The 24,018-nt window shown below is 39.6% G+C and overlaps 1 protein-coding gene across 1 annotated transcript; it reads right to left on the bottom strand.

Annotated features, from left to right (window-relative positions):
• Positions 1–5,895: 5,895 nt before the first annotated feature.
• Positions 5,896–23,693, bottom strand: LOC121280804 (heterogeneous nuclear ribonucleoprotein H2-like). The gene is made up of 12 exons (XM_041193049.1): positions 23,536–23,693; positions 21,016–21,148; positions 16,746–16,901; positions 16,370–16,513; positions 13,714–13,852; positions 9,524–9,699; positions 9,005–9,085; positions 8,805–8,917; positions 7,945–8,080; positions 7,785–7,865; positions 6,946–7,050; positions 5,896–6,836 (listed from the first exon to the last, which is right to left on the bottom strand). Exons 2-12 carry the CDS (start codon positions 21,104–21,106, stop codon positions 6,727–6,729), a joined length of 1,332 nt encoding a protein of 443 aa, XP_041048983.1. The 5' UTR covers positions 21,107–21,148; positions 23,536–23,693; the 3' UTR covers positions 5,896–6,726.
• Positions 23,694–24,018: the final 325 nt, after the last annotated feature.

Genomic DNA, 24,018 nt, shown 5'->3' with positions numbered 1-24,018 from the left:
TTCATGACTCTCAACAAAGATATATCCCAATGAGGAAGAAGAATTCAAGGGATAAACCAACCATGGTTAACCAAGGAAGTTAAGGACAGTGTCTAATTGAAAGAAAAAACAGTGTGGCAAAGATTAGTGGTAAGCCAGAGGATTGGGAAAGTTATAAAAACCAATAATAATGGGGAACCAGAAAGTGTCAGAGGAGTTGAATAAATACTTTGCTTCAGTCTTCACGGTAGAAGATACTAACAGCATTCCAAAAGCACTAAATAATCAAGAGGCAAAAGTAGTGGAGGGAGGGGGTTGTGGCGGTGAGGAAATAAGTACAGTAAATATCACTAGAGAAACACTACTAAGGAAACTAATAGGGCTAAAGACTGATAAGTCACCTAGACCTGATGGGTTGCATCCTAGGATATTAAAGGAAGTAGCCAGAGACAGCGGATGCACTGGTAGTAATCTTCCAAGAATCTTTAGATTCTGGAAAAGTCCCAGAGGATTGGAGAATGGCCACTTTAACACCCTTATTCAGAAAAAGGGAGGGAGACAAAAAATAATCAACTATAGGCCAGTTAACAACATCTGCCATTGGGAAAATGTTGGAATCTATTTTAAAGGATGTAATAGCAGAGCATTTAGAAATACATAATCTAATCAAGCAGAGTCAGTATGGCTTCGTGAAGGGGAAATCATGCCTAACAAATTTACTGGAATTCTTTGAGGAGTAACAAGCAGGATAGATAAAGGGGAACCAGTAGATGTAATATATTTGGATTTCCAAAAGGTGTTTGGTAAGGTACCACACATAAGGCTACTTAATAAGGTAAGAGCCCATGGTGTTCAGGGTAGTATTTGAGCATGGAGAGGATTGGCTAACTAATAGAAGACAGAGTTGGGATAAGGGGGGCATTTTCAAGATGGCAACCTGTAACTAGTGGAATGCCACAGGGATCAGTGCCTGGGCCACAATTATTTACAATATATATTAATGATTTGGATGAGGGAATTGAACGTACTGTCACCAAGTTTGCGGATGACACAAAAATAGGTGGGAAGACTAGTGGTGAGGATGACACAGAGTCTACAGAGGGATATTGACAGGTTAAGTGAGTGGGCAAAAACTTGTCAGATGTAAAATAATGTGGGAAAATATGAGGTTATGCACTTTGGCAGGAAGAATTGAAGAGCTGAATATTTTTTAATTGGAGAAAGACTGCAGAAGACTGCAGCACAGAGGGATTGTGCATGAATCCCAAAAAGCTAACATACAAGTTCAACAGGTAATAGGGAAGTCAAATAGAATGTTGGCCTTTATTTCAAATGGAACGGAGTTTAAAATAAGGAAGTCTTACTAAATCTATACAAGGCACTAGCTAGGCCACACCTGGAATACTGAACAATTTTGGCCCCCATATCTAAGGAAAGATATACTGGCATTGGAGGCAGTTGAGAGAAGGTTCACTAGGTTGATCCCGGGTATGGAGAGATTTTCTTGAGAGGTTGAGCCTATACTCATTGGAGTTTGGAAGAATGAGAGGCGACCTTATTGAAACATAAGATTCTTGTGGGGCTTGACAGGGTAGATGCTGAGAGGTTGTTTCCCCTAGTGGGAGAGTCTAGGACCATAGGGCATAATCTCAGAGTAAGGGGGCACCCATTTAAAACAGAGGAGGAATTTCTCCTGAGGGTAGTCAATCTGTGGAATTCTTTACCACAGAAGGCTGTAGTAGCTGGGTCGTTAAGTATATTCAAGGCTGAGATAGACAGATTTTTAATCAGTATGGAAATCAAGGGTTATGGGGCAGTGGAGTTGACGATTATCAGGTCAGCCATGATCTCATTGAATGGCCTACCTCTGCTCCTAAAAGTTTTATGGTCTTATAGTCTCTTCAGAAATGCTTTCTTCCTAGACTTGATCAAGTTATATACTTTTCACTCCTAGATTTGTAAAACCAAACTTACTCCATCTTTACCTTACTTCCTTATACCTTTTTGCAACCTGCATATACCACCCCTCCAACTCTTGAACTAAAACAACTCAATTCAAACTATTCCTGTTATTGCTTTATGTAAACCTCTGATTGAAGTTCCTCTTGGTTTAAGATATCAAAACCACTGTTTGCTTTACACCCTTACCGTCACTCTAACTCTTAATCCAATTACATCCTGACTTCCAGTACATAAGAAAATATGCCAGGATTATTACAATTTCTTTTCTTGATAGTACCAATGTCATCTTTAATTAACAGAACTACCCCTCACCTTTTCCTGATCTTCCTAAATGTCTTATCCTTGAATATTCAGGTTCTAGTCTTAGTCATCCTACAGCAATGTCTCTGTAATGGCTATCAGACCGTACTATTTATTTCTACTTGTGCTTTCAAAATTCATCTGTTTTGTTACATACATTCAGATAGAGCCTTTAGATCAGTCTTTTTACTATTTTTGTAGTCTAAAGCTCATCTGCTGGTGCACAGTTGGGTTTGGACACTGTCCCTTCCTGCCACACTCTGATCATTTCCCTTATTGCTACCTTGTATTTTTGCCTTGTCTTCTCTATTTATCACATCTTCCTAAACCTGATCCCTTGGCCCCACTATTTAGTTTAAAGCCCTTTCTATTGCCCTAGTTATATGACTTCCCAGAACACTTGTCCCAGCACAGTTCAAATAAAGACTATCCCAACAGCACAACTCCTTCTTTCCTCAGTACTGATGTCAGTGCCCCATGATTCAAAATCCATTTCACCCACACCAATCTTTGAGCTATGCATTTAACACTCTCTAATCTGATTTACCCTACACTAATTTGCTCAGGTAATAATCCAGAGATTATTTCTTTGAGGTTCTGCCTTCTAATGTTTTCCCTAACTGCTCATACTCCCTCAGTAGAACCTTTTTCCTAGTTCTACCTATGTTATTGGTACCTCCAGGGATCATGACCACTGGATTCCCCACCCTCCCGCTGCAGGTTCCTCTCTAGCCCAGAGCACATGTTCTGAACCCTGGCACCTGGCAGGCAGCACAGCCAGCTGGACTCCACTTTCAGCTGCAGAGAACTGTGTCTATCTCCCTTACTATACTGTCTCCAACTACCAAAACATTCCTATTAACTCCCCACGGTTGAAAGGCTTCCTGTACCACAGTCAGTTTGCTCAACCACCACTTTCATACAGGCTGCAAGAACCTTGAATCTACTGGACAATTGCAAAGGCTGAGGCTTCTCCACATCTACCTTCTGGGTTCCCATACCTGCATCACACTCAAGTCACAACTTCCTGTCCCTGACCAAATCAGAGGACTCTATCCAAAGGGATGTGACTGTCTCCTGCTACCTTTCCCCCTCCCTGATGCACCGCAGTGTCTGCAGCTCGGTCTCCAGCTCAAGCTGCAGATGGATTTGCCCTGGAACACCCGTGTCCAGCAACTTCCATATTCTGCATTCACAACACACCATACCATCTGCCCTGCCATTGTTGCGTTAATTTATAAAAAAATAGAAACAAAATGCTTGAAAAACTCAGATGGTCTGACAGCATCTGTGAAGAGAGAGACAGAGTTAACGTCAAGTCTGTATGACCCTTCTTGAGAGCTAAAGAGAACTAGAAATGTGATGAAATTTATACTGTTTAAGGATGGTGGAGCAGGTGAAGCTGGATAGAAGGCCAGCAATAGGTGGGGGCTAAGGAGAAATTGACAAAGGTGTCATGGACAAAAAGACAAAGTGGGGGCTAATGGTAGTGGTCAGGGCTGAAGGAAGTGCTGATAGTGGCATAAAGGTGAGAAAACAGAATGTGTTAATAGCAGAACAAGGCTAAGCACTCAGAGAGAACAGCATGGAACAAGTAACAGATGGCCTTTTTGGGGTGGGGTGTGGAAAAAAGGATGGGAAAAGGGATAAAGGAGGGGATAAAACAATGAATACATGAAAAAAAATGAAATAAGTGGGTTAAAAAAAAAATTAATAAGGGGATTAAAAAAGGGGTGAAGATGAGAGTTCATGGTCTGAAGTTGTTGAACTCAATGTCAAGTCCAGAAGGCTGTAAAGTGTGTAAGTGGAAGATGAGGTGCTGTTCCTCCAGTTAGTGTTGGGCTTCACTGGAACATTGCAGCAGGCCAAGGATGGACACGTGGGCAGGATGGTGTGTTGACATAGCAAGCGACAGGGAAGTCTGGGTCACGCTTGCAGACAGACCGAAGGAGTTCCGCAAAGTGGTCACCTAGTCTGGGTTTGGTCTCCCCAATGTAGAGACCACTGCATTGGGAGCAGCGATTGCAGTGGAGCAAATTGAAGGAGGTGCAAGTGAAGCACTGCTTCACCTGAAAGGAGTGTTCAGGCCCTTGTATGGTGGGGAGGATGGATATAAAGGGGCAGGTGTTACACCTTCTGCGATTGCATGGGAAGGGGACGAGGTGTTGGGAGAGATGGAGTGGACCAGGGTGTCCCAGAGTGAATAGTCCTTATGGAATGCTGACTGGGGGGTGGGGGTATAAGGGAACGTGGCAAGTGAAGACAAAAGGGACCCTATCATGGTTCTGGGAGGGAGGGAAAGGTGTGAGGGCAGAGGCGGAGATGGGTCGGACACAGTTGAGGGCCCTGTCAACCACAGTAGGGGGGGGAACCTCGGTTAAGGAAGATGACAGACATATTTTGTTTTGAAAAGAGGCATCAGAAAAGATGTGGTGGAAGTGAAGGAACTGAGAAAATGGAATGGAGTACTTACAGGAAGCAGGGTCTGTGGAGCTGTAGCGAGGTAGCTGTGGGAGTCGGTGGGCTTGTAACAAGTATTGGTGGACAGTCTATCACCAGAAATGGAAAGGAAGGGAAGTGTCAGAGATGGACCATGTGACAATGATAGAGGGGTGAAAATTGGAAGCAAAATTGATACATTTTCCAGGTCCTGACAAGGGCATGAAGTGACACCAAAACAATCGATATACAGAAAGAGTGTGTTATGGGAGAGGACCCTGAGTAGACTGGAACAAGGAATGTTCCACATACCCAGGACATATTTTTGGTGCTCATGAGATTGTATCCAGTTATGGTAATTATGGCCAACTGATCACTGCAAATATGCATTCATGGAGAATGAGGATGTCAATAGTATATGTCTTCAGCAGGTTGAGATACACTAGCTTCACCTGCAAAAATGCCTCAATATTAACTTGAAGGATCCTGGAAGTGTTTTTAGGCCCTGAAGTTGGCAATTAAGGTGGCTTAAGTTGTTACCCTGAAGACTCGGACATTGTTGGGGAATAGAAGATGGTCACCTTCCCAGCTTAAGAAATCATAAGTAATCCCATCAACCCGGCAACTGACCACTGATCCAGGTTTTCAGTGCAACAAATCTAGTCACCAAAATGACGGAGGAGTCAGTAAACGCAACAGAATGGAACTTGGGTAAGGCACAACATAGCATGCAGATAAAGCAAGCAAAAAAGTTGCCTGTTCTGGACGGACACACGTGGGTAAAAAAAATTGAAAAGGAACGTAGCAAGGAAATAGCCACTGGCATGCAATGATATAAATGAGTTGCACATTAACAACAAACCAGAAAAAAATAAGACGACAGATTAAGACTGCTAGATGTTAGGAATCTCAGGGCTGAAGTGGCAACAATGTGCAGTCACAACAATGCAAATCATCAAAAGTATACATATGCCCTGTGAATTGAAGCAGAGGAACGCACCCCACTGTCTTACACGTGATAGAAAATATATAGGGACACATCAATTAGAACAAGAGTAACGAGTCCTCATAGCCTTTGAATTATTTACAAGTTAATCAAGGCTACTAACATGGGAGCTGGAAATGACAACTATATCAAGTCATAGGACCAAACTTTGCAGCATTCTGCCAAAATATGGTATAATTAAGTACAAATTCACAACTTCAAAAAGTCACCACAATTAAAAACGGCAAAGCTTTATTGAGTGAGTTTATTTTCACTTTGCACCTTACAAATATGAACAAAAGTGACTTGTCGGGTCTCAGATGTTGAAGACCAAGATTCAATCCTACAATAACAGTCTAAAGAAAAATTCTACATTAAAATTTTTATTTTGCCATAGAGCATCCAAAGATGCTTCTCATCATTTTGACTAAAAAAATTAAACCAGAGACTTTAGACAAATATAAAAAATGAAGTCAAGCAACAAATATAAGCACATAATTGTTCAGTTTACACTCATCAGTGTTTATAGTTTTGTCATGTTTAAGTTTCAAAGATTTTGTTGAATATTAATGCACAACTACACTTTACATTTTTTTTTATACAATAAACCAGAATAGGCTGCCAATTAGTTAACAATTTAGGGTTTCAATCCCATAAAACATACTGGGAATTTCAGTGGGTACAAGATTTATTACAATCAGTTAAGCCATCTAGATTGTATCTTCTCAATGTTGCTTGCAACAACCTACTTTGTGTGCTTGATAATGCACTTTCATTAAATCAAGCCCGCAGAAGCAGTACACTGCACATATGCAACAGGTCATAGGGCATGAAAATTTCAACAACTAGTGCCAAAATACTTTACATAATGAAACTTAGGTCTCTGAAACTAAAAATCATGTGATGAACACACTGGTGCCATCCTAGAATTTTCCTCAACCTAGGAAAAGGCTTATGCTGAATTCTAGTCATAATGAAAGGAATGCGTATACTGAATTCACATTTCATAAGCATAACCAAGTTTAAGCTGGTAATTGGTATCTGTTAAATAGTGAAAAAAGTTACATCCCCCATCCTCCACTCATGTTTGACATTCCACCCATGCCATTCATCCCCATGGATCCACGGCTTCCAGTTCCATAGTAACTTCCATTCATTCCAGCTTGGCTGCCTGTAAAATAATTTCGTAATGAAAATGTTTTTTTCCTCAATTTGGGAAAAATGCTGCCAGGACGAAAGAGTGCTGCATACAAAGCTCAATTATTTCATAGGTCACTTACCATATGCACTCAAGCTTGCTTGACTTCCATAAACTCCGTATCCAGTGCTTAGTTGCTGACTGTTAGGACTACCATAGCTTGGACTTGCATAGCTTGACTGGCTTCCTAAAAACAAACATCCCTTGTAACATGTCTTTATACAAGTACCACCTCCAATGTTACCTTTGATGTGACTATTCACTGATCCCGTAGAGAAACACAGTTAGACAATGACTCTAACAACTTCCAGAGTTTAGTATTTCTCGGTTCAGGATAGATTATTTTTTGCATATATGCAGTGCCTATAATTGGATACTGAAACTAGCCTGGCATTAACAGGACACCACGAGGAAGCAGATTTAAAAAATATCAACTTTCTACTTATTGCCCAGTAGGCAAAATTACTGATTATCAACTTCCATTCAAAAGAACAAGCTAAACTCAAAAGATGTTTGGCTCTTGAGAGAACAAGCCAAATTCTAAAGATCCACTGCTCTGAGATACCACAGTAATAAGATACTGCACTCAAAAATGCTAGAAGCCCTGCTTATCCAAAAAATTAAATTACAATGGTAGCAACATTCTACACCTTGCCTAGTATTCAAAATGATCTGCAATATTTGCACTCTAGCCTCTAAAGCAAGCAACTTTTGTAGCTATACTTACAAATCACTGCAATTTCCAAAAATTACTAGTGGCTGCATACTGATGTACAGAGGAAATTCAATTGCTACCATAAAAAAAGCATGGAGTAATTTGTAAACCAACAGTAGCACACACTGGCACTAAGCATGCAAGACATAAATCACTATAGGTATAAAAATGTAAAACAGATTGAAGTTGATATCCGCTTTACTTACCCATAGCTGATATCTGAGTCGCATAGGCACCACCACTGCCTCCAGAGGTAGAGTTCAGGAAAAGTTCTACATATCTATGCTCTAAAAGCAAAAAATAATAGAATTTCAGAAAATATTACAGTTGCATTGCAAATTACTGTGAAGTTTTATATCAACTTACGCATATGGGCTTTGTCTTTTGACATAGCAGCCACAGCATCCTCATGGGTCGCAAACTCCACATCAGCTTCCCCTGTCACTCTACGATCAGATCCAATCTCTATGTGGACACGGACTGGGTTCAGAGGTGAGAAAAACTGAGAGAGAAAACAGCAAAAGCAGTTTCAAACAATTTTATGCAAGTGGATTCTTTGGGAAAATGGTTGCTATATTGGTGAAGAAAGGTGGCAACTCCCAAATTGGTGTCATTCCAAATTACACAATTACAAAAGCAATAAACCTCAGGCTGCAAAATTTAAATGTTCGTATCGTAGTGAAATTTGTTATAGGATGTAAAAATAACTCTTTCTAGTCCTCCAAGTCCACAAAATTTAAACATGACATGAGAGCAAGCAAAAACACAAAACAGGGCCCACTGATTAGGCAATTCCACCTTCAGTGGGATAATTAAGTTCTCTGAAACAATAAATGCACACAATTTTTGTATGAATAACCTAATCAGTTCATTTAAAAAGTTTAAAAAAGGAATTAATGTGCAAGTTTCTAAAGACACCCATAAACATCATATGTAGGCATAGAAATGCTCTTTCCTTCTCTCCTCCCCAGAATCTTAGTTACAGCACTTTAAGTTGCTATCAGTTACATGCTCCCTCACAAGGATAGCCACCCCAAAAATAATCTGTAACTAGTTTACATTTTTCCTTCCATGAGCAGGAGGCGGCCACAGGGAAGAGAAAGGAAGGGACCCATACATACTGGGATTCATATGTATCTGGGATTATTCTTTCGGCAGCATGGCAATTTATACTAACACATCTAAACTCCGCAAACAGGAAAAAGAAAACATTTTAAGATACTTACATTATATATATCATTCTCTGTAGCCCGAAATGGCAGCCCTCGCATATGCACACAATGACCTGTCGTACTTTGATAGCTAGTATCACTGTTTCCATATCCTTGTCCAGACAATCCTGTTAATATATCATCCAATTAGATTTTTTGTTTATGAAATACTTGCATATGTTCTATCATAATGTCCAGTTTTAAAAAAAGCTCACCTCCATCTCGTCCATACCCATGATCTGACCCATAGCCATATCCATCACTGTACCCATTGTAATCATCGTAACTTCCATAACCTGAAGAAATTGAGCGATTAGATGACATTAGCTCAGTGATGAATCCTGAACACATCCACAGTCACGTGCAGATAAAACTCAATTGTAAATGTATTTGGTATGGATTGAAATGTCATTGCTTAACTTAAAACAAGAACAGTGTACTGCGGCATTTGAAAACAGAGCTTTGAACAACCATGCACTATTACAATTATACCACTATACAAGACAATTGCTTTGGTGTCAGATAAAACTGACACCAAATTGAGATGTTTCATTATCAACAGAACATGTAGATAAATGGGAATATTATGACCACTAGTCAAGCTTAGAACCCTATTAGGTCAAATAAATTAATTTCTCAGCATTATTCAAGATGTAGTTATTAATCTATATAAAGTTGCTTGAAACATTAAAGTACTCAAACATCGTGATCAACATCCTATTCAGTTTACTTACCACCACCATACACTCCACGTCTCATCTTCTCATACGATCCTCGACTAGTAAGGCCATAAGCTCTCCCAGTCATTGGCCTGTCATAAGGACCTGGTCTTAAACCAGACATTAATTTTCGGGGAGGATCATAATGGGTGCGCACCTCAGCCCGGCTGCTCTTGAAAATTTCAATGTACCTAAAAAATTGTGAGTTGTATGTAAACATATTAACCTTAGTTAATATGTAAATTAGTTATGAGAGTAACACTGGTAATCATTCATTAATTTGAAGTATCCTAACCATGCATTTCCCACACAAAAGAATGAATATTTCAGAGCCAAGGGCCAAAATCCTCACCTATAAACTATTTTTTAAAACCTCACATTTTAAGAATAGCCCCATTACAATTAAATCAACAGTCCATGTAAAAAAACCTTCAAATTATAGATACTTACAAAGATCATTGTGTACTTTAAAAACCCAAGTTGTAAGTTCTGATTATGAAATGAAATTATACAAAATTTTAGTTACTAAAACTTTCCATGACAACTTGAGTTGTAATTTGGTAACTATAAATTAATCATGAAGCATTCTTAAAATGCAACATGTGACTTTTAAACATTCAAATAAAACCAATTAAGCAGCAATTTTGTCCTAAGCTGCAGGTCAGTAAGTTTCAAACTAATAATTAAATTCTCACCATACAGATAACATTCTTCATTCTTTGAATGAAGTTCAACCTCCACATATAAATGCAACTACTGGATCAGGTGAGATGTTGGTAGGAAAAGAATTACTTAAGACGCTGCCCTTTTGAGATTCTCCCCATATTTGTTTTTATACAAGGCCTACACTTTTTGTTCTTTGACTGGCAAAGTCAAAGGTGGCGTCAAGTCAGGAACAGAAAAGAGGGCAAAAGATAGAAGCTTTCTATGTGGAAGTGTAATTTCTTTCAAAGAATAAGAAAGACCATGCCTACAGCAGGTGACGTTACATTAGTGAATGTTTGTTTAAACTCCATATACAAATAGGATACGGCATATTGAAACTGGCAGTGGGGCAGTGGAGAACTAATTAGCAACAATCCTGGAACATATCAACATCTTCAATATCAATATCTTCCAGCTGTCAAATCAAGAAATTGACAGGGTTTTGCATCACAAAGACTGGCCAAAAAATCTTTTCATACTGGAAGTCACAGTACAAACAGAGTGAGCTATAACTTTTCCTGGTAGACAACCTTTGCCTGAGAAAAAGCATATACATCTACTGCCTAACTTACTAATTGGCGGTGGCTAAAAATTCTAAGGAAAAAAATGACAAAAGCTACCTACATTAGTAGTTAATAGATTGCTCACAAGTGACACAGCAGTACCCACTTGCCAACAGTTAGCATTCATTTATCCTACTGACATTGCCCATTACCTTAGTTCAACCGAGCCTCAAAACAGCGTAGCTTATGAATAGCTAAAGGACTGACTGCTCTGATTTAATCTCGACTGTTTATATGTATATCTGCAATAAATCCTGAGCAGAGTCAGTAGTGGAATGGGGAGTCTAACACCTTAGAAAGATTTGTTGTAAAAGAAATTGATCCTGCAGGAATTTAGAAAGCCTTCAAATTGTTTTGGTGCTGGAATGAAATATTGATTACACTTGCATAAGCAATTTGAAGTTTTTTTTATTTATTTACGAGATGTGGGCATTGCTGGCCAGGCCAGCATTTATTGTCCATCCTTAAGTGCCCTTGAGATGGTGGTGATGGTGAGCTGCATTCTTGAACTGCTGCAGTCCACTTGGTGTAGGTGCACCCATAGTGCTATTAGGGAGTTCGAGGATTTTGACCCAACGACAGGGAAGGAATAGCAATATATTTCAAAGTCAAGATGGCGAGTGGCTTGGAGGGGAACTTCCAGGTGGTGGTGCTCTCATCTATCTGCTGCCCTTGTCCTTCTAGATGGTAGCAGCTGTGGGTTTGGAAGGTGCTGTCTTGTAGCGAGTTACTGCAGTGCATCTTGTAAATGGTGTACACTGCTGCCACTGTTTGTTAGTGGTGGATGGAGGGAATGTTTGTGGAAGGGGTGCCAATCAAGTGGGCTGCTTTGTCCTGGATGATGTCAAGCTTCTTGTGTGTTGTTGGAGCTGTACTCATCCAGGCAAGTGGAGGGTATTCCATCACACTCCTGACTTGTGTCTTATAGGTAGAGGACAGGGCTTAGGTTGTCAAGAGGCAAGTTAAGGATTCCTAGCCTCTGGTCTGCTCTTGTAACCACACTATTTATATGGCTAGCCTTGTTGTTTCTGGTCAATGGTAACCTCCAGGATGTTGATGATAGGGGATCCAGCATGGTAATGCCATTGAATGTCAGGAGGCAATGGTTAGATTCTCTCTTGTCAGAGATGGTCATTGCCTGGCACTTGTGTGGCACAAACGTTACTTGCCACTTGTCGGCCCAACCCTGGATATTTTCCAGCTCTTGCTGTATTTGGGTATTGATTGCTTCAATATCTGAGTTGCTACCAATGGTGTTGAACATTGTGCAATCATCAGCGAACATCCCCACTTCGAAACTTATGATGGAAGGAAGGTCATTGATGGAAGCAGCTGAAGATGGTTGGGCCTAGAACATGACCCTGAGGAAGTGATAGTTAAATAGCAATATTAACTATGCTGGATAGTGATTTTTCTTTCCATCCCCATTTTTCAATAAATGTGTCAAACAAAAATGATTAAATAAGCCTAGTGACAACACTGTTTTGATTTTAACTTGAAGACTTAATTAAAAAGGTCAAAGTCAGCTCTTCAATAAAAACAAAATACTGCAGATGCTGGAAATCTGAAATCTATCTCCAGCACTTTGTTTTTAAAGTCAGTTTTTAGTTGGCTTATTTATAACTGCCAAGAGACTCTAATTTATTCAGACTCAACCCCCCTCCCTCTTGGCCATCAGAAAAGATCCACAATGCCCACCTTTAAAGCAAGACGCATCAGTTGAAACAAGAGAATACACATTTGGTCAAGACCATTACTTTGAAATTTGAAAAACTGCATGACTTCCCTATGACTTTTGCAGTTAAGATTGCTGTTAGCAAGAGAAAAGGATGCAGTACAGATGAAGCCCTATATAAAATGGGAGAGGGGAGCAATAGCAAAGATGAGTACAAAAACAACCAACCGCCCTACTATGATCCTATTTGTATTCTGGAGGCTAAACAAATTAAGGTCAATTTGGGGACATCAAGTTTCTATATGCATGAGATGCTTTCTAATGAGGTAATAGTGACAACTTTGCATTCATTTCTCGTGTTAGGTCTGTTACAGGCCAGGAGCAACGTAATGCTAACATTACACATTACTTTGGCAATCTGCCTGAAACTCGACCACAACACCGCCAACTGCGCCGGGCAGCATCTTGAGAAGTCTTTTCTACTAGCATTATCAAAAATTCTTTTAGTTCATATTTATAAAAGCAAATAGTAAGCATAATATCCTCAAACCAATGGTTTATTTTAGGGAACTGTATGCAACCAAAACAAAAAAGAAATCTCCTTTCATAGCCAGAAATAGAGACCTTCATACCAGCTATCAAGGCTAAATTAACTAAAAGATCTCAGGCATGAAAGGTAATTGCAGCAATATACGGTGCAAAGAATACTTATGTACTTGACTTCCCCAAGACTGAAGCAAGCTACATACGCGTTTTTGAAGAGTAGTTAACTTAATAGCTCAACCGTGTTGAAAAGCTATTTGCCATATGTCAGTTAAAAACAAAAACAACCGTGTAATTTTAGTTCTGTATTAAGCCACAACAGGTAACCCTCATCTACAATTTGATCACATCCGAAGAAACAGCTACGTTATCTAGATACATCCAAAAATATCCAATAGGTTTTGTATGTTTGTGGTATAAACACAGTCAGAACAATGGTTATGATGGCAAGTAGCTTTTCAGGTTACTAGTATTTCAATTTCATTCTACAAATACTCAAAAAGTAACAATTAAAACAAAAAAAGTGTTACAATGTGCTTAAAGAGTTTTTAAATTGTGCTTAATCACATTTTCTTATGGTATCAAAAGCTGTAAATTGTGATCAACCTTATTTAAAACCCTAATACATCCAGGTGAAACATTCGCCATACTACAGCACTTGTACTAGTTAACAATCAATCATATACCATAAGAAAAGTGACTCATCCATCCATCCCCACCTGTGCCCTATTCTTTCCTTGTGTTTCTTTAGAGCCTTTTCAGCTATTTCCTGTGTGGCAAACTGCACGAAGGCCTCCCCCGTGCTCCTCCCCTGGTAGTCCATCGGCAATGTTATCCCATTTGGCACGATTTCCAACCCTTCAACCCAAGGACAAATAACCCCAGTAGGGGATAGTATTAAAGGGTGCACATGCCTAATTATTACTTATGACGTTGCATTTATAAAATGTAAACTACTGTAAGTTACAGCTCACAAAAATAAAATGTACTAAAGTGTTCTGTGACAATTACGCTGTGTAGAAATATGCAAGAACCTAACCAACCACAGGAAACTCCCTGGGTTGAAGCACAGCTACTTGTGTCACATAACATCTTAGAACAAAGCAAGAATCATTACTTAAAATAGCAGTTGTACTTCCCATATTTTAGTGTCAGAATAAAACAGAAGTTTCCAGAGTAACACACACAATGCAATTAAAACAGTCAAGTTTTTTTTCCAGTAAACTCATTCAAAAAGCTTCTGTAATAATTAGGTTAACTCAAGAGATCAAAATATGATATCTAAAACCAAAGTCCACTCTCCACCCTCAAATTCAGCAACTCATCAGTTCCATGGGTGTTTAATGCTCTTTGGTACCTCACTCAAGTGGCAATTTTGCCATGTGTGAATCTGTAAGTGTGCTATTGGATTGTGGGGCCATCACAGCCAAGCACAAACCTGTTCTTACCTGACGTCCACACATGCAATGCCAACAAGAATGGAAACTTCAACACACCACTTTACAGGCACTGAGGCCAGATTCAGCTGTCCTAGCAGCTTTTGTGTAATAAAACTACGGATTGAACGCAGCTTTTCTGGTCTGTATTGCCCAGAGTTGCATGATATGGTGCAATTACCCAAGCAATCACGGGGGGGGGGGAAATGATCAGGTTGCATTTTGTCTTGCACATGTAGGATTGTCACACTGAACTATCAATATTGACTTCCTACCCTTCACCTAACCCCAAAAGAGAAGCCAGTAAGTTAAAAATAGGCTAGGTAAGTTTTCCCTACTAGCCTAATACCTTGCAGCCAAGCACACCATCTGCTCCTGGAGAGATGGTCCATGAAGCCACTGCCTACAGCTTTCAGAAGCTGAGTCACAGTGCTCCCCTATAATTTCTTCACCCATTTGCTGGGAAGCAATCAGCCTTCACTTGTTGCCTCCTGAAGCTCAGATCAGTATTTGATACTTCAACTAGTATCTTACACGACTGTGGCACACAAATAGTATGTGCTATGCTGCATGTTTTTGCTACCCATATTTGAATGTTGTTAAATCTCTAGCCAGGCAAAGTTAGCAACAAAATAATGTACCAAAAATCTATACAGATCACAAAGACTTAAATTTACTATTTAAACTTATTTCAAAAATCAATCTACAAACATTAGATAAGACCAAGAACAAACAGCATGAAGTAACCAATCATAGGCTCTATATCACATTAAAAATTTGATCTCCTGGGGTGCAAGTACATGGAGTGATGATCAAGGATATTTTGCAGCTGAGGTGGCGGGGAAACAAAATAAGAAACCAGTGGACACATTCAATACCTATTTCAAAAATCATGCATTTCTTTTTACACATGTCAAAACCTGCGGTAATTTGGAAAGGGTAGAGTTGGTTGGTATATTGGGGTTTCTCTGCAGTGCAAGTGCAGGAGCTGGAGAAACAAAACACAGACACTACATCACAGCTATTTGCACAAGTTTCATTACGAAGGTGGACATAGGAATTGATCATGGATAAAGCAAATAGAGAACTGTATGCCGAAGCAAGGCTTTAAATGTTTTAGGGCAAGCGTACATCTGGAGATTGTTTGCTTGAATATTTTGATGCAAAGCAGTTTTACATTCTCAAGACAGCAAAGAACAAGGTTAAAATTCAGACAAGCATAGCTCTTAACATTTCAATGACAATATCCATGGATTACTGTTGTGTTTTAAAAGGAATATTTATTGCTGCTCCTAAAATGTCAGAAAGAGTCAGTGGGAATTTAGATTAGGCCTAGAACAAGATTAAGCACCAAGGCTTTTATGGAGAGATAAATGCTAAGCTTCTCAGTCAACAGTTTTTGGAAAGGCTATTTCATAGAATGGATGATAAGTGGGAATTTAACTTACTTAAAACTATGATGTGAATGTTTTTTGGATTATAACCCTGTAACTGAAGTTCTCGAGAATGGAATTTTAACATTCACAACAATCTTAATTTTGCTGAACCAGCATGTGATGCTCATTAACAGAGTAAATTGTTTTACCCTATAGTAAAATGCATGAAGTGACAACAAACAAGTTCTGATACAGAGAACAAAGTAAAAATTTGGAGGAACTTTATTTCATTATGTGTCAGTGGGTGTTAATTATTTGACTGCATAATTAATACAGTGCATCTCATTTAAGCTACCAAGTTGTAAAATTAATTTTCAAATCAAAATGCAAACAGAAAATGTTACCTCATCACCTGGAAATGAATACCATTAGTTCATTCAGCCTTATAAATTAATATCGTAGATTATAGACATGGGGCATATATAATTAAAATAAAACACTACTTTGCTGAAATTGGCCAATTTACTAAATTGTATTAACAGAAAAAAATCTGCTTTTTATACCTGTAAAAAACTGTACTATTTCTTCCTTGCTGCAGCCAAACGGCAATCCCCTAAGACGAACACAGCCATCATTTGAGGAATCGGGGCTGTTGGGGCCAGTGTGTTTCAAAACCCAGTCCATTTCAATGTTGTTAGATTTAAATACTAGATTTGAAAAAAAAGTTTAAGAAATCACTTTAGAAAAGTAAACATACAAACAAGTCTAAAACAAGTTTCAGAAAAAGTCACCCTGACTAAAACAAGTAGTTGCTGAATCTATTTGCTTAAAACTCTAACAGCTATCCTAAGGGTTAATTCGGCATTGTTTAAAGCAAATAGTTTTACATGTTGCACGTAAAAGTAAAAATTACAGCAAACTCCTCAACTATGAACCCACCTTCTACATATCTATGCCCCATACTTTCTTTGTCTTTCTTCATTGCAGCTTTGACATCATCTTCAGTTTCCAGTTGAATGAATGCTTCCCCACTAGGACGACCTTCTCTGGTATATGTAAAATGAATTCCAGAAATCCCATTTAAGATTTTGCAGTCTGAAACGTAAAAGTAGAGAAGTTGACGAATATAATATTTCTATAAGCACTCAATATCAAACACCAGTTAAGTAACTTACAGATATTACTCTTATAACTTAATCCACAAATTCCAGCAATAGATCTGCAAGTAAATCTGCCATGTGCCTCATTAAGTCAACGGAGTCTGATTACTCATTTATATATAAAAACAAAAATACTGTGGATGCCAGAGATCAGAAAGAAAAACAGAAAATGCTGGAAAGACGTGGCAGGTCTGGTGGCATTTGTGGAGAGAGAAACAGAGGTAACACTGAGTCCAATATCTTCGGAACTTCTGAAAAGGTTCTGGATGCTGGGAAGATATGAGATTTCAAACGGAGGTTGCCAGACTTAGGAAAGGGATTAAGCAAAATGGAACTACTGTGGGTAAACAAAGGAGTGAAACATTGTCGGGAATAGGCATATCAACCATGATCATATTGAACGGCAGAGCAGGCTTGAGGGGCTGAGTAGGCTTGAGGGGCTGAGTGGCCTACCCCTGCTCCTAACTCGTATGTCTGTACCTATGTAAATGGATTTGAAGAAAAAAAATCAACTTGATCTAAGCAAAATAGGTTCCAGGGTTGAATGGCCTGCTCTTGTTCCCACGGTAACTATTGTCAGAGTGGAATTTAGCATGAAGTTAAAAATTATAGCAGTTCAGAACAAAATTAGCCAGATGTAGGCAAAATTCATACACCAGTTGTTTGGATCCAGATATGATTTTGTAAGAAACCCTTAAAAGCAAATTAAAATTCCTGAGATTTAAAAGGTAAGCCATTTAGGAGCTTAAATTTGGTCTGAAATGGTAACCACAATCATATATTAAGCCATAGAGCCTGAAGGATCCATGTTAAATGTTCATTCATAGATGACTTGCAGTAAAATCAGGCCAAGGCTCAACAGATAGACGCAGGAAGGATGTTTCCCCTGGCTGGGTGTTCTTGAACTAGAGGATAGTCTCAGAATAACAGGTAGGCTATTTAGGGCTCATTCATTGAGTATGTTCAAGATAGAGATTGATAGATTTTTAGATATTAAAAACATCAAAGGATATGGGGATAGTGCAGGAAAATGACATTGAGGGAGGTGATCAGCCATGATCAGTTGAATGGCAGAGCAGGCTCGAGGGGCCAATTACTCGAACATCCACAGCTCTAGAGGAGAGAATTCCAAACTTCTGCAACCGTCTAAATGAAGAAACTTCTCATCTCAGTCACTAACAGCGGTGTGTGCATACCTGGACCACATAGAATGTAGCAATTCAACAAGGCAATTCTTCAACAGCAATCAGGATCACAGAACAATGGAAATTTAGAGCACGGAAGGAGGCCAACAAGTAGCCTCACCCCACTTTCTAGCTCTTGGTCCAGTATTGTAGGTTACAGCACTTCAAGTGCATATCCAATACTTTTCAAATGTTGAGGGTTTCTGCCTTGATCATCCTTTCAAGCAGTGAGTTCCAGAACCCCACCATCCTATGGGTGAAAGAATTTCCCCGTCAATCCGCTCTAAACCTCCCACTTCTTACTCTAAATCTATGCCTCCTTGTTATGGACCCCTCAACCAAAGCAAATAGGGTTTTCCTATCCACTATCTAGAACGTTCGATTTTACAAATTTCAGTTGGATCTCCCCTCAGCAGCCTGTGTTCCAAAGGAAACAACCCTATCAAATCGTTCCTCAATTAAAATTCTCCAGTATAGGTAACATCTTTGTAAATCTCCAATGTATCCTCTCTAGTGCAACTACATCTTTCCTATAGTGTGCCTACCAGAACTGCACACATCTGTGGCCTGATCAGTCTTTTATACTGCTACAGTATAACCTCCCAGCTCTTACATTTAATGCTGCAGATGAAGGCAAATATCCTGTATGCTACTTGACCACTTTAGCTACCTGTCCAGCCACCTTCAGGGATCTTTGGACACGTACACTGAGATCCCTCTATACTTCTCAGCATCCTACCATTTATTGTCTATTCCCTTGCCTGTCTTTCCCAAATGAATTACCTCACTTCTCCAGATCGAACTGGGTAATAAATGCTAGCCCAGGCAGCAATGCTGATACCCCAAGAGCTAATAAAAAATAGCTGACCCTTTATTTAGAGACTGTGACCCCTAGTTCTAGACTACTAGCCAGGGGAAAACCTTACAGCATCTACCCCGTCGAGCCTTCAGCATTTTCTGTATTTTAATGAGATCACCTTTCGCTCTAGAGTCTAGGAAATATAGAACATTCTACTGAATCTCTCCTCAGGATAATCCGCTCAGCCCAGGAATCAGTCTGAATGTTTATTAGACCTCTTTCAAGGCATGTATATTCTTTCCTTGGATAAGGAGGTCAAAGCTGTATACCATACTCCAGGTGTGGTCTCACCAAGGCGCTATGTAATAGTAAGACACTAATACCTTTATAATCAAGGACAACACACCATTTGCCTTCTTAATTGCTTGCACCTGCGATTCATATTCAAAAACACTCATATTTCTCTGAATACCAACATTACCAACTGTCTCTATTTTAAACTATCCCGTTTTTCTATTATTCCAACTTGATAATTTTACAATTCTTCACATTATATTCCATCAGTCACCTTCTGCCCAATCACTTAACCCATTCATATGCCTTTGCACCATTCACAAAGCTTACATTCCCACCTAGCTGTATTTCAGTGAGCTGCAATGCTATGGTACACATCTAAACCATTGATATAGATTAAGATAGCTGAGGCCCAAGCACTTATTCTTGCATTACCCTAATATTTACAACCTACCAAATCAAAAATGACCTGAGTATGCCCGTCTGTCAACCAATCCTCATCCAGGTCCTCAACCCATGAGCCCTAATTTAGTGTAATAACCTCATTGGCACCTTATCAAACGTTTTTTGTAAAAGCAAATCACTACATTCACTGGTTCTCACCTTACCAAACTTAGTTACAACTTCAAAGGATTAACAGATTTACTAAAGAAGTTCTGTTTTCATTAAGTCCATGCCCACTCTGCCTGATCATAATTTAAGTGCCCCATTTTCATATCTCTTAATAGATTCAGTTGGATAAGATAAGGCACAATTACCCAGTGGGGACAGGATCAAGGTCTGAAAACTTGATCACATTCAATGGAGACCTGCATGTTAACTACTTGAGATGTATTGCAGCTAAGCTATCCATCAGTAACTGAGCAAGAAAGTGCCTTCAGAATATAAGTTGGGGGAAGGAGGGAGGGGCGGCGGTGTCAGAGTTCTGTTTATGTGAACTTATAAACTTGATTCTTCTGCATTTTGTAACCTGCAGGACAGCATCATTTCAAATTCTTAAAATGTTATGAGAAGTGGTGACAAGATAAAAAGTTGGGAAAAGCAATGCCATTGGTAACATTTATTTCAGGGAAAAAAAATCAGTGACAAGGTTCTTACTCTACCACTGCAACCTGAGCAATACTGAAACTTAATCTGATCTGGTTGAATGATTTCAAAGTGAATGCTATTCCTAAAGTTTAGCTGGAATTTTAGTTTAAAGGGAGTTTCACTCTTCAGCAAAAATCTACGGTTGTAATAATTACAGTCAAAGGTACTGTCATACTAGGCTTCTCTCTGGATAGCTCTAGAAATTGTTTTCAAAATTAATTATTTCAAATACAGTTAACTACAAAATTTAGTCACGAGCCATGTACAAACTGCATGTTGCATCAAAGCAACAGATCTCACTACTGTGCACTGTTACTGCAGGACATGTCAATTATGTTGAAATCTTAGCTTCTTTGAAAGCTCATTTAAAAATGTAGGTATTTTAAAGACAAATAAAATAAAAACAAAGCTGTTGTCAATTAGCAACGTGAACTTCAAAGAATTAATCTTGTGGAATAATATTTATTGCAAGATTATTGATGCATAAGCATTCATTCTTAAAGTTGATGTACAATAGGTTCATTAATAAAACCAATAAAAATAATCAGCAGTGATTTAGAATTCTACTATCATCTATGTCAAATAGATACTTGACATGCTAATGTAGAATGACAGTTTATTTTCACTGCCTGTTTTCAGCTAATTATTCTGGTCCCTTCCAGTATCCTTTTCATTTCACATACCAGAAAAAAATCGCAACACTTCCTCAGCAGCAGAAGACCAGGGCAATCCACGGACACGGACAACAAATCCATCACTTTCTGAATTGGACATGACTTTCTTCAGTTGTTATAGGATTTCTTCCTTTTAAAAATCCTGAAGACAGACAGTTTCAACATATTTTTACATTTACATTGCAGATACACTGGAGACAGAATAAACACTTCACTTTCAAAAACTGTTTATATGTGCTGAATCTCCAAGTTTAAGGTATCCTATAACTGTTTTGCATGATAAAGGCTTGCATCCATATAGAACCCTTCATGACCTCAGGATGTCCCCAAAGTACCTCCCAGCCAATGAGGTTTTGAAGTGTCAGTTGCTGTAATGCAGGAAAAGCACAGCCAATTGAACACAGAGCATTCTCATTAAAAAAACAGCAATAATGGGCAGATATCTAAAAGTGAGATTGGCTGATGGGTAAATATTGATGATGACACCAGGGAGAACTCGCTTGTGCTTCAGAAGAGGGCCATTTTCCACCTGACACTGCCAATGGGGGCTTTGGTTTAACATTACAAGATAGCATCTCTGAGGGTGCAGCACTCCTCAGTACTGCATTGGAGTGACAGCCTAGATTCTGTGCGCAAGTCTCTGTAGCGGGACTTGAACCCATTACTTTGTGACTCAAGAGGCAACAATGCTAGCCACTGAGCCACAACTGATACTCATTCTTCCTCTCCTCCTGTAACTAGATATTACATTGTTATTGTCAACTGAACTGTACAAAAGTTATTTACTTAACAATAAAGTAAGGCTTGACAAATCTCTTTAAAAGGAATCACTTCCAACTTTACTGGTACATCATGTAATAGGTAAGACTTGTCAATGTTCATGTACAGCTATGACAGGAGCTAAAACTCAGCAGCTCCACGAGTATACCTCCCGAGAATACAAGACAGAATTGGCCCAGGCGAGCACAGCTATTGGTGTATGATCTGTTTAAGCCTATCTAATAGAGGCATTTGATGTGCAAGGTTACATTGCAGTTTTGAGCCCAAAGTGCAAATTCAACTTTGAGTCATAATTCAAATAATCTAACAACCACCCTGACTGAAAATACCTATAACTGTAACACAGCTGCAACATTTCCCACCCCCATCAAATAATTCGTCAGTTGAAAGTTTTCTCCTTCTCTGAACTCAAATGGACAAAGTAAATTTGACAAAGGACTCTGCACTAGCTGACATCAACCTTGAATTTTCTAAGTACAAACCTAGGATTGCAAGTCAGCTGGTCTGTCAGTGAAATTACAAGTAGTCCGAACCTCAAATTTGCTTGGGGAAGGAAAAACAGAGGAAAAGATGAAATTTTGTTGCGAGAATAGGTATTTGCAGTGGAGAAATGAAGGTATATTATCATTAGCCAAGGAATAGAAATGCCAAACCCCAACAGTCCCAATCATAGTTCTGAACAGGACCATAAAACCATAGCTCAGCACAGGTCATAGCTGATCTAACTGATAAACATTTCACTTTGAAAAATACTCACCTCTAAAATAAATATTTAATTACTGAATACTGCCTAAATATGATGCATGCCTCTGGAGAGCGATTTCATAATCTCATCTCCAAACAGCTAGCTGTAACATTACAATTTCAAAAGTTCATTTTGGCCAATCTTAAAGCATGTTTTACAATAACCAAAGAAATTTTAACTTAAGTACATAAAATATCACAGGTGAGGGGAAGAAAAAGTTAAAAATTAAATGGATGGATCTTTTAAATCACATAAAATACATATGCTGGTACAGGTACTAGACTTTAAAATAGCTTACAGCATAAACATCACGTCAAAAAGTATAGATTTTAGACGTGAAGTACCTATTCTAACAAACTTAAGACCAAAAATGGACATCAGGGTCCATTCTGTTTAGTCATCATTTTTTCACCAAATAGGACCGCCTCTTCAGCATTAAGTTTACCATATTACTACTCGGTTGTTGCTCAGATGTGATCTAATTATTTTCCATCGACTTTCGCAGTAGGAAATTCCAAACATTAGACACAACAACCGCACGTTGTCACTGAATATAAAGCAGGAAAGATACCTTTCTCCTTCTGTCTCTCTCTCTCTGACGCCTCCTCACCATAGGCCACGGCACCTCGCTTTTAAACTGGTCGCTCAAGGGGAAAGAAAACAAGCTGGGTAAATCTGGGTCCTATTTATGGAAGCCACGGAAGAGTACGGGCGGGGAGGATGAAGGGTGACTTATTAGGCCTCAACTGGGCACTGAGCGTATTCCGCAGTTTAACGAAATTGGGCGCAAATGTATTCCAGGGCAGCACACCCGGTGATGCCGCCCCACAAACAGGCCCGGACTGAGGAAAACCGTCGACTAAGAGGAGGAAACAAAAGGCCGAGGAGCACCCGGAAAAATAAGGCCTCGGCGGCGAGGCCCAGGCCGCGCGCACGCGCCAACAGACCGCGCACTCGCTTTCTCAAAGGAAACCCGAAAATAAACCCTGAGCAAAATTACTCACCGGAGAGGAGGTAATGAAGACTCCGAAAAACCTGAATCAAAGGTTAATTTCGATCTATAACATTAACGGCAACAGCGCGTCCGTTAGTAGCACGTCTCCTTCCGTTTCTTTTCTTTTCAAAGCGTGGATATCACCTCAGCCGACCGGAAGTTGTACGTCACCAGCACTGCACCTGCGCAAAGCTGGCCCCGCCGCCGTCACTGCGCCTGCGCAAAGTTAGCTCTGCCGCCGCCACTGCGCTTGTGCAATGCAGGTCCCGCCTCTGTCACTGCGCCTGCGCAACGCTAGCCCTGCCGCCACCACTGCGCTTGTGCAATGATGGTCCCGCCCCTGTCAGTACGCCTGCGCAAAGCTGGTCCCGCCCCTGTCAGTAATCCTGCGCATAGCTGGCCTCTCCCCTGAGTTTCTCCAGTGCATGCTACAGCTTGGGAGGTATGGCGTTATAGTTCATAACTATAGTTCCCCATCTGTTCTGGCTCAAAA

This window comes from Carcharodon carcharias, chromosome 8 (assembly GCF_017639515.1).
Source record: "Carcharodon carcharias isolate sCarCar2 chromosome 8, sCarCar2.pri, whole genome shotgun sequence".
NCBI lineage: Eukaryota > Metazoa > Chordata > Chondrichthyes > Lamniformes > Lamnidae > Carcharodon > Carcharodon carcharias.
This window is presented reverse-complemented; position numbering and strand designations above follow the sequence as displayed.

Excerpts from the sequence above, each read along its gene's own strand:
- LOC121280804 (XM_041193049.1), bottom strand. The coding sequence starts at position 21,106 with ATGTCCAATTCAGAAAGTGATGGATTTGTTGTCCGTGTCCGTGGATTG. Across the intron at positions 16,514-16,745 it reads GGGGCATAGATATGTAGAAG|TATTTAAATCTAACAACATT; the intron begins GTGGGTTCATAG and ends TTTCAAATCTAG. Across the intron at positions 8,081-8,804 it reads CAGAGAATGATATATATAAT|TTTTTCTCACCTCTGAACCC; the intron begins GTAAGTATCTTA and ends TTTCTCTCTCAG.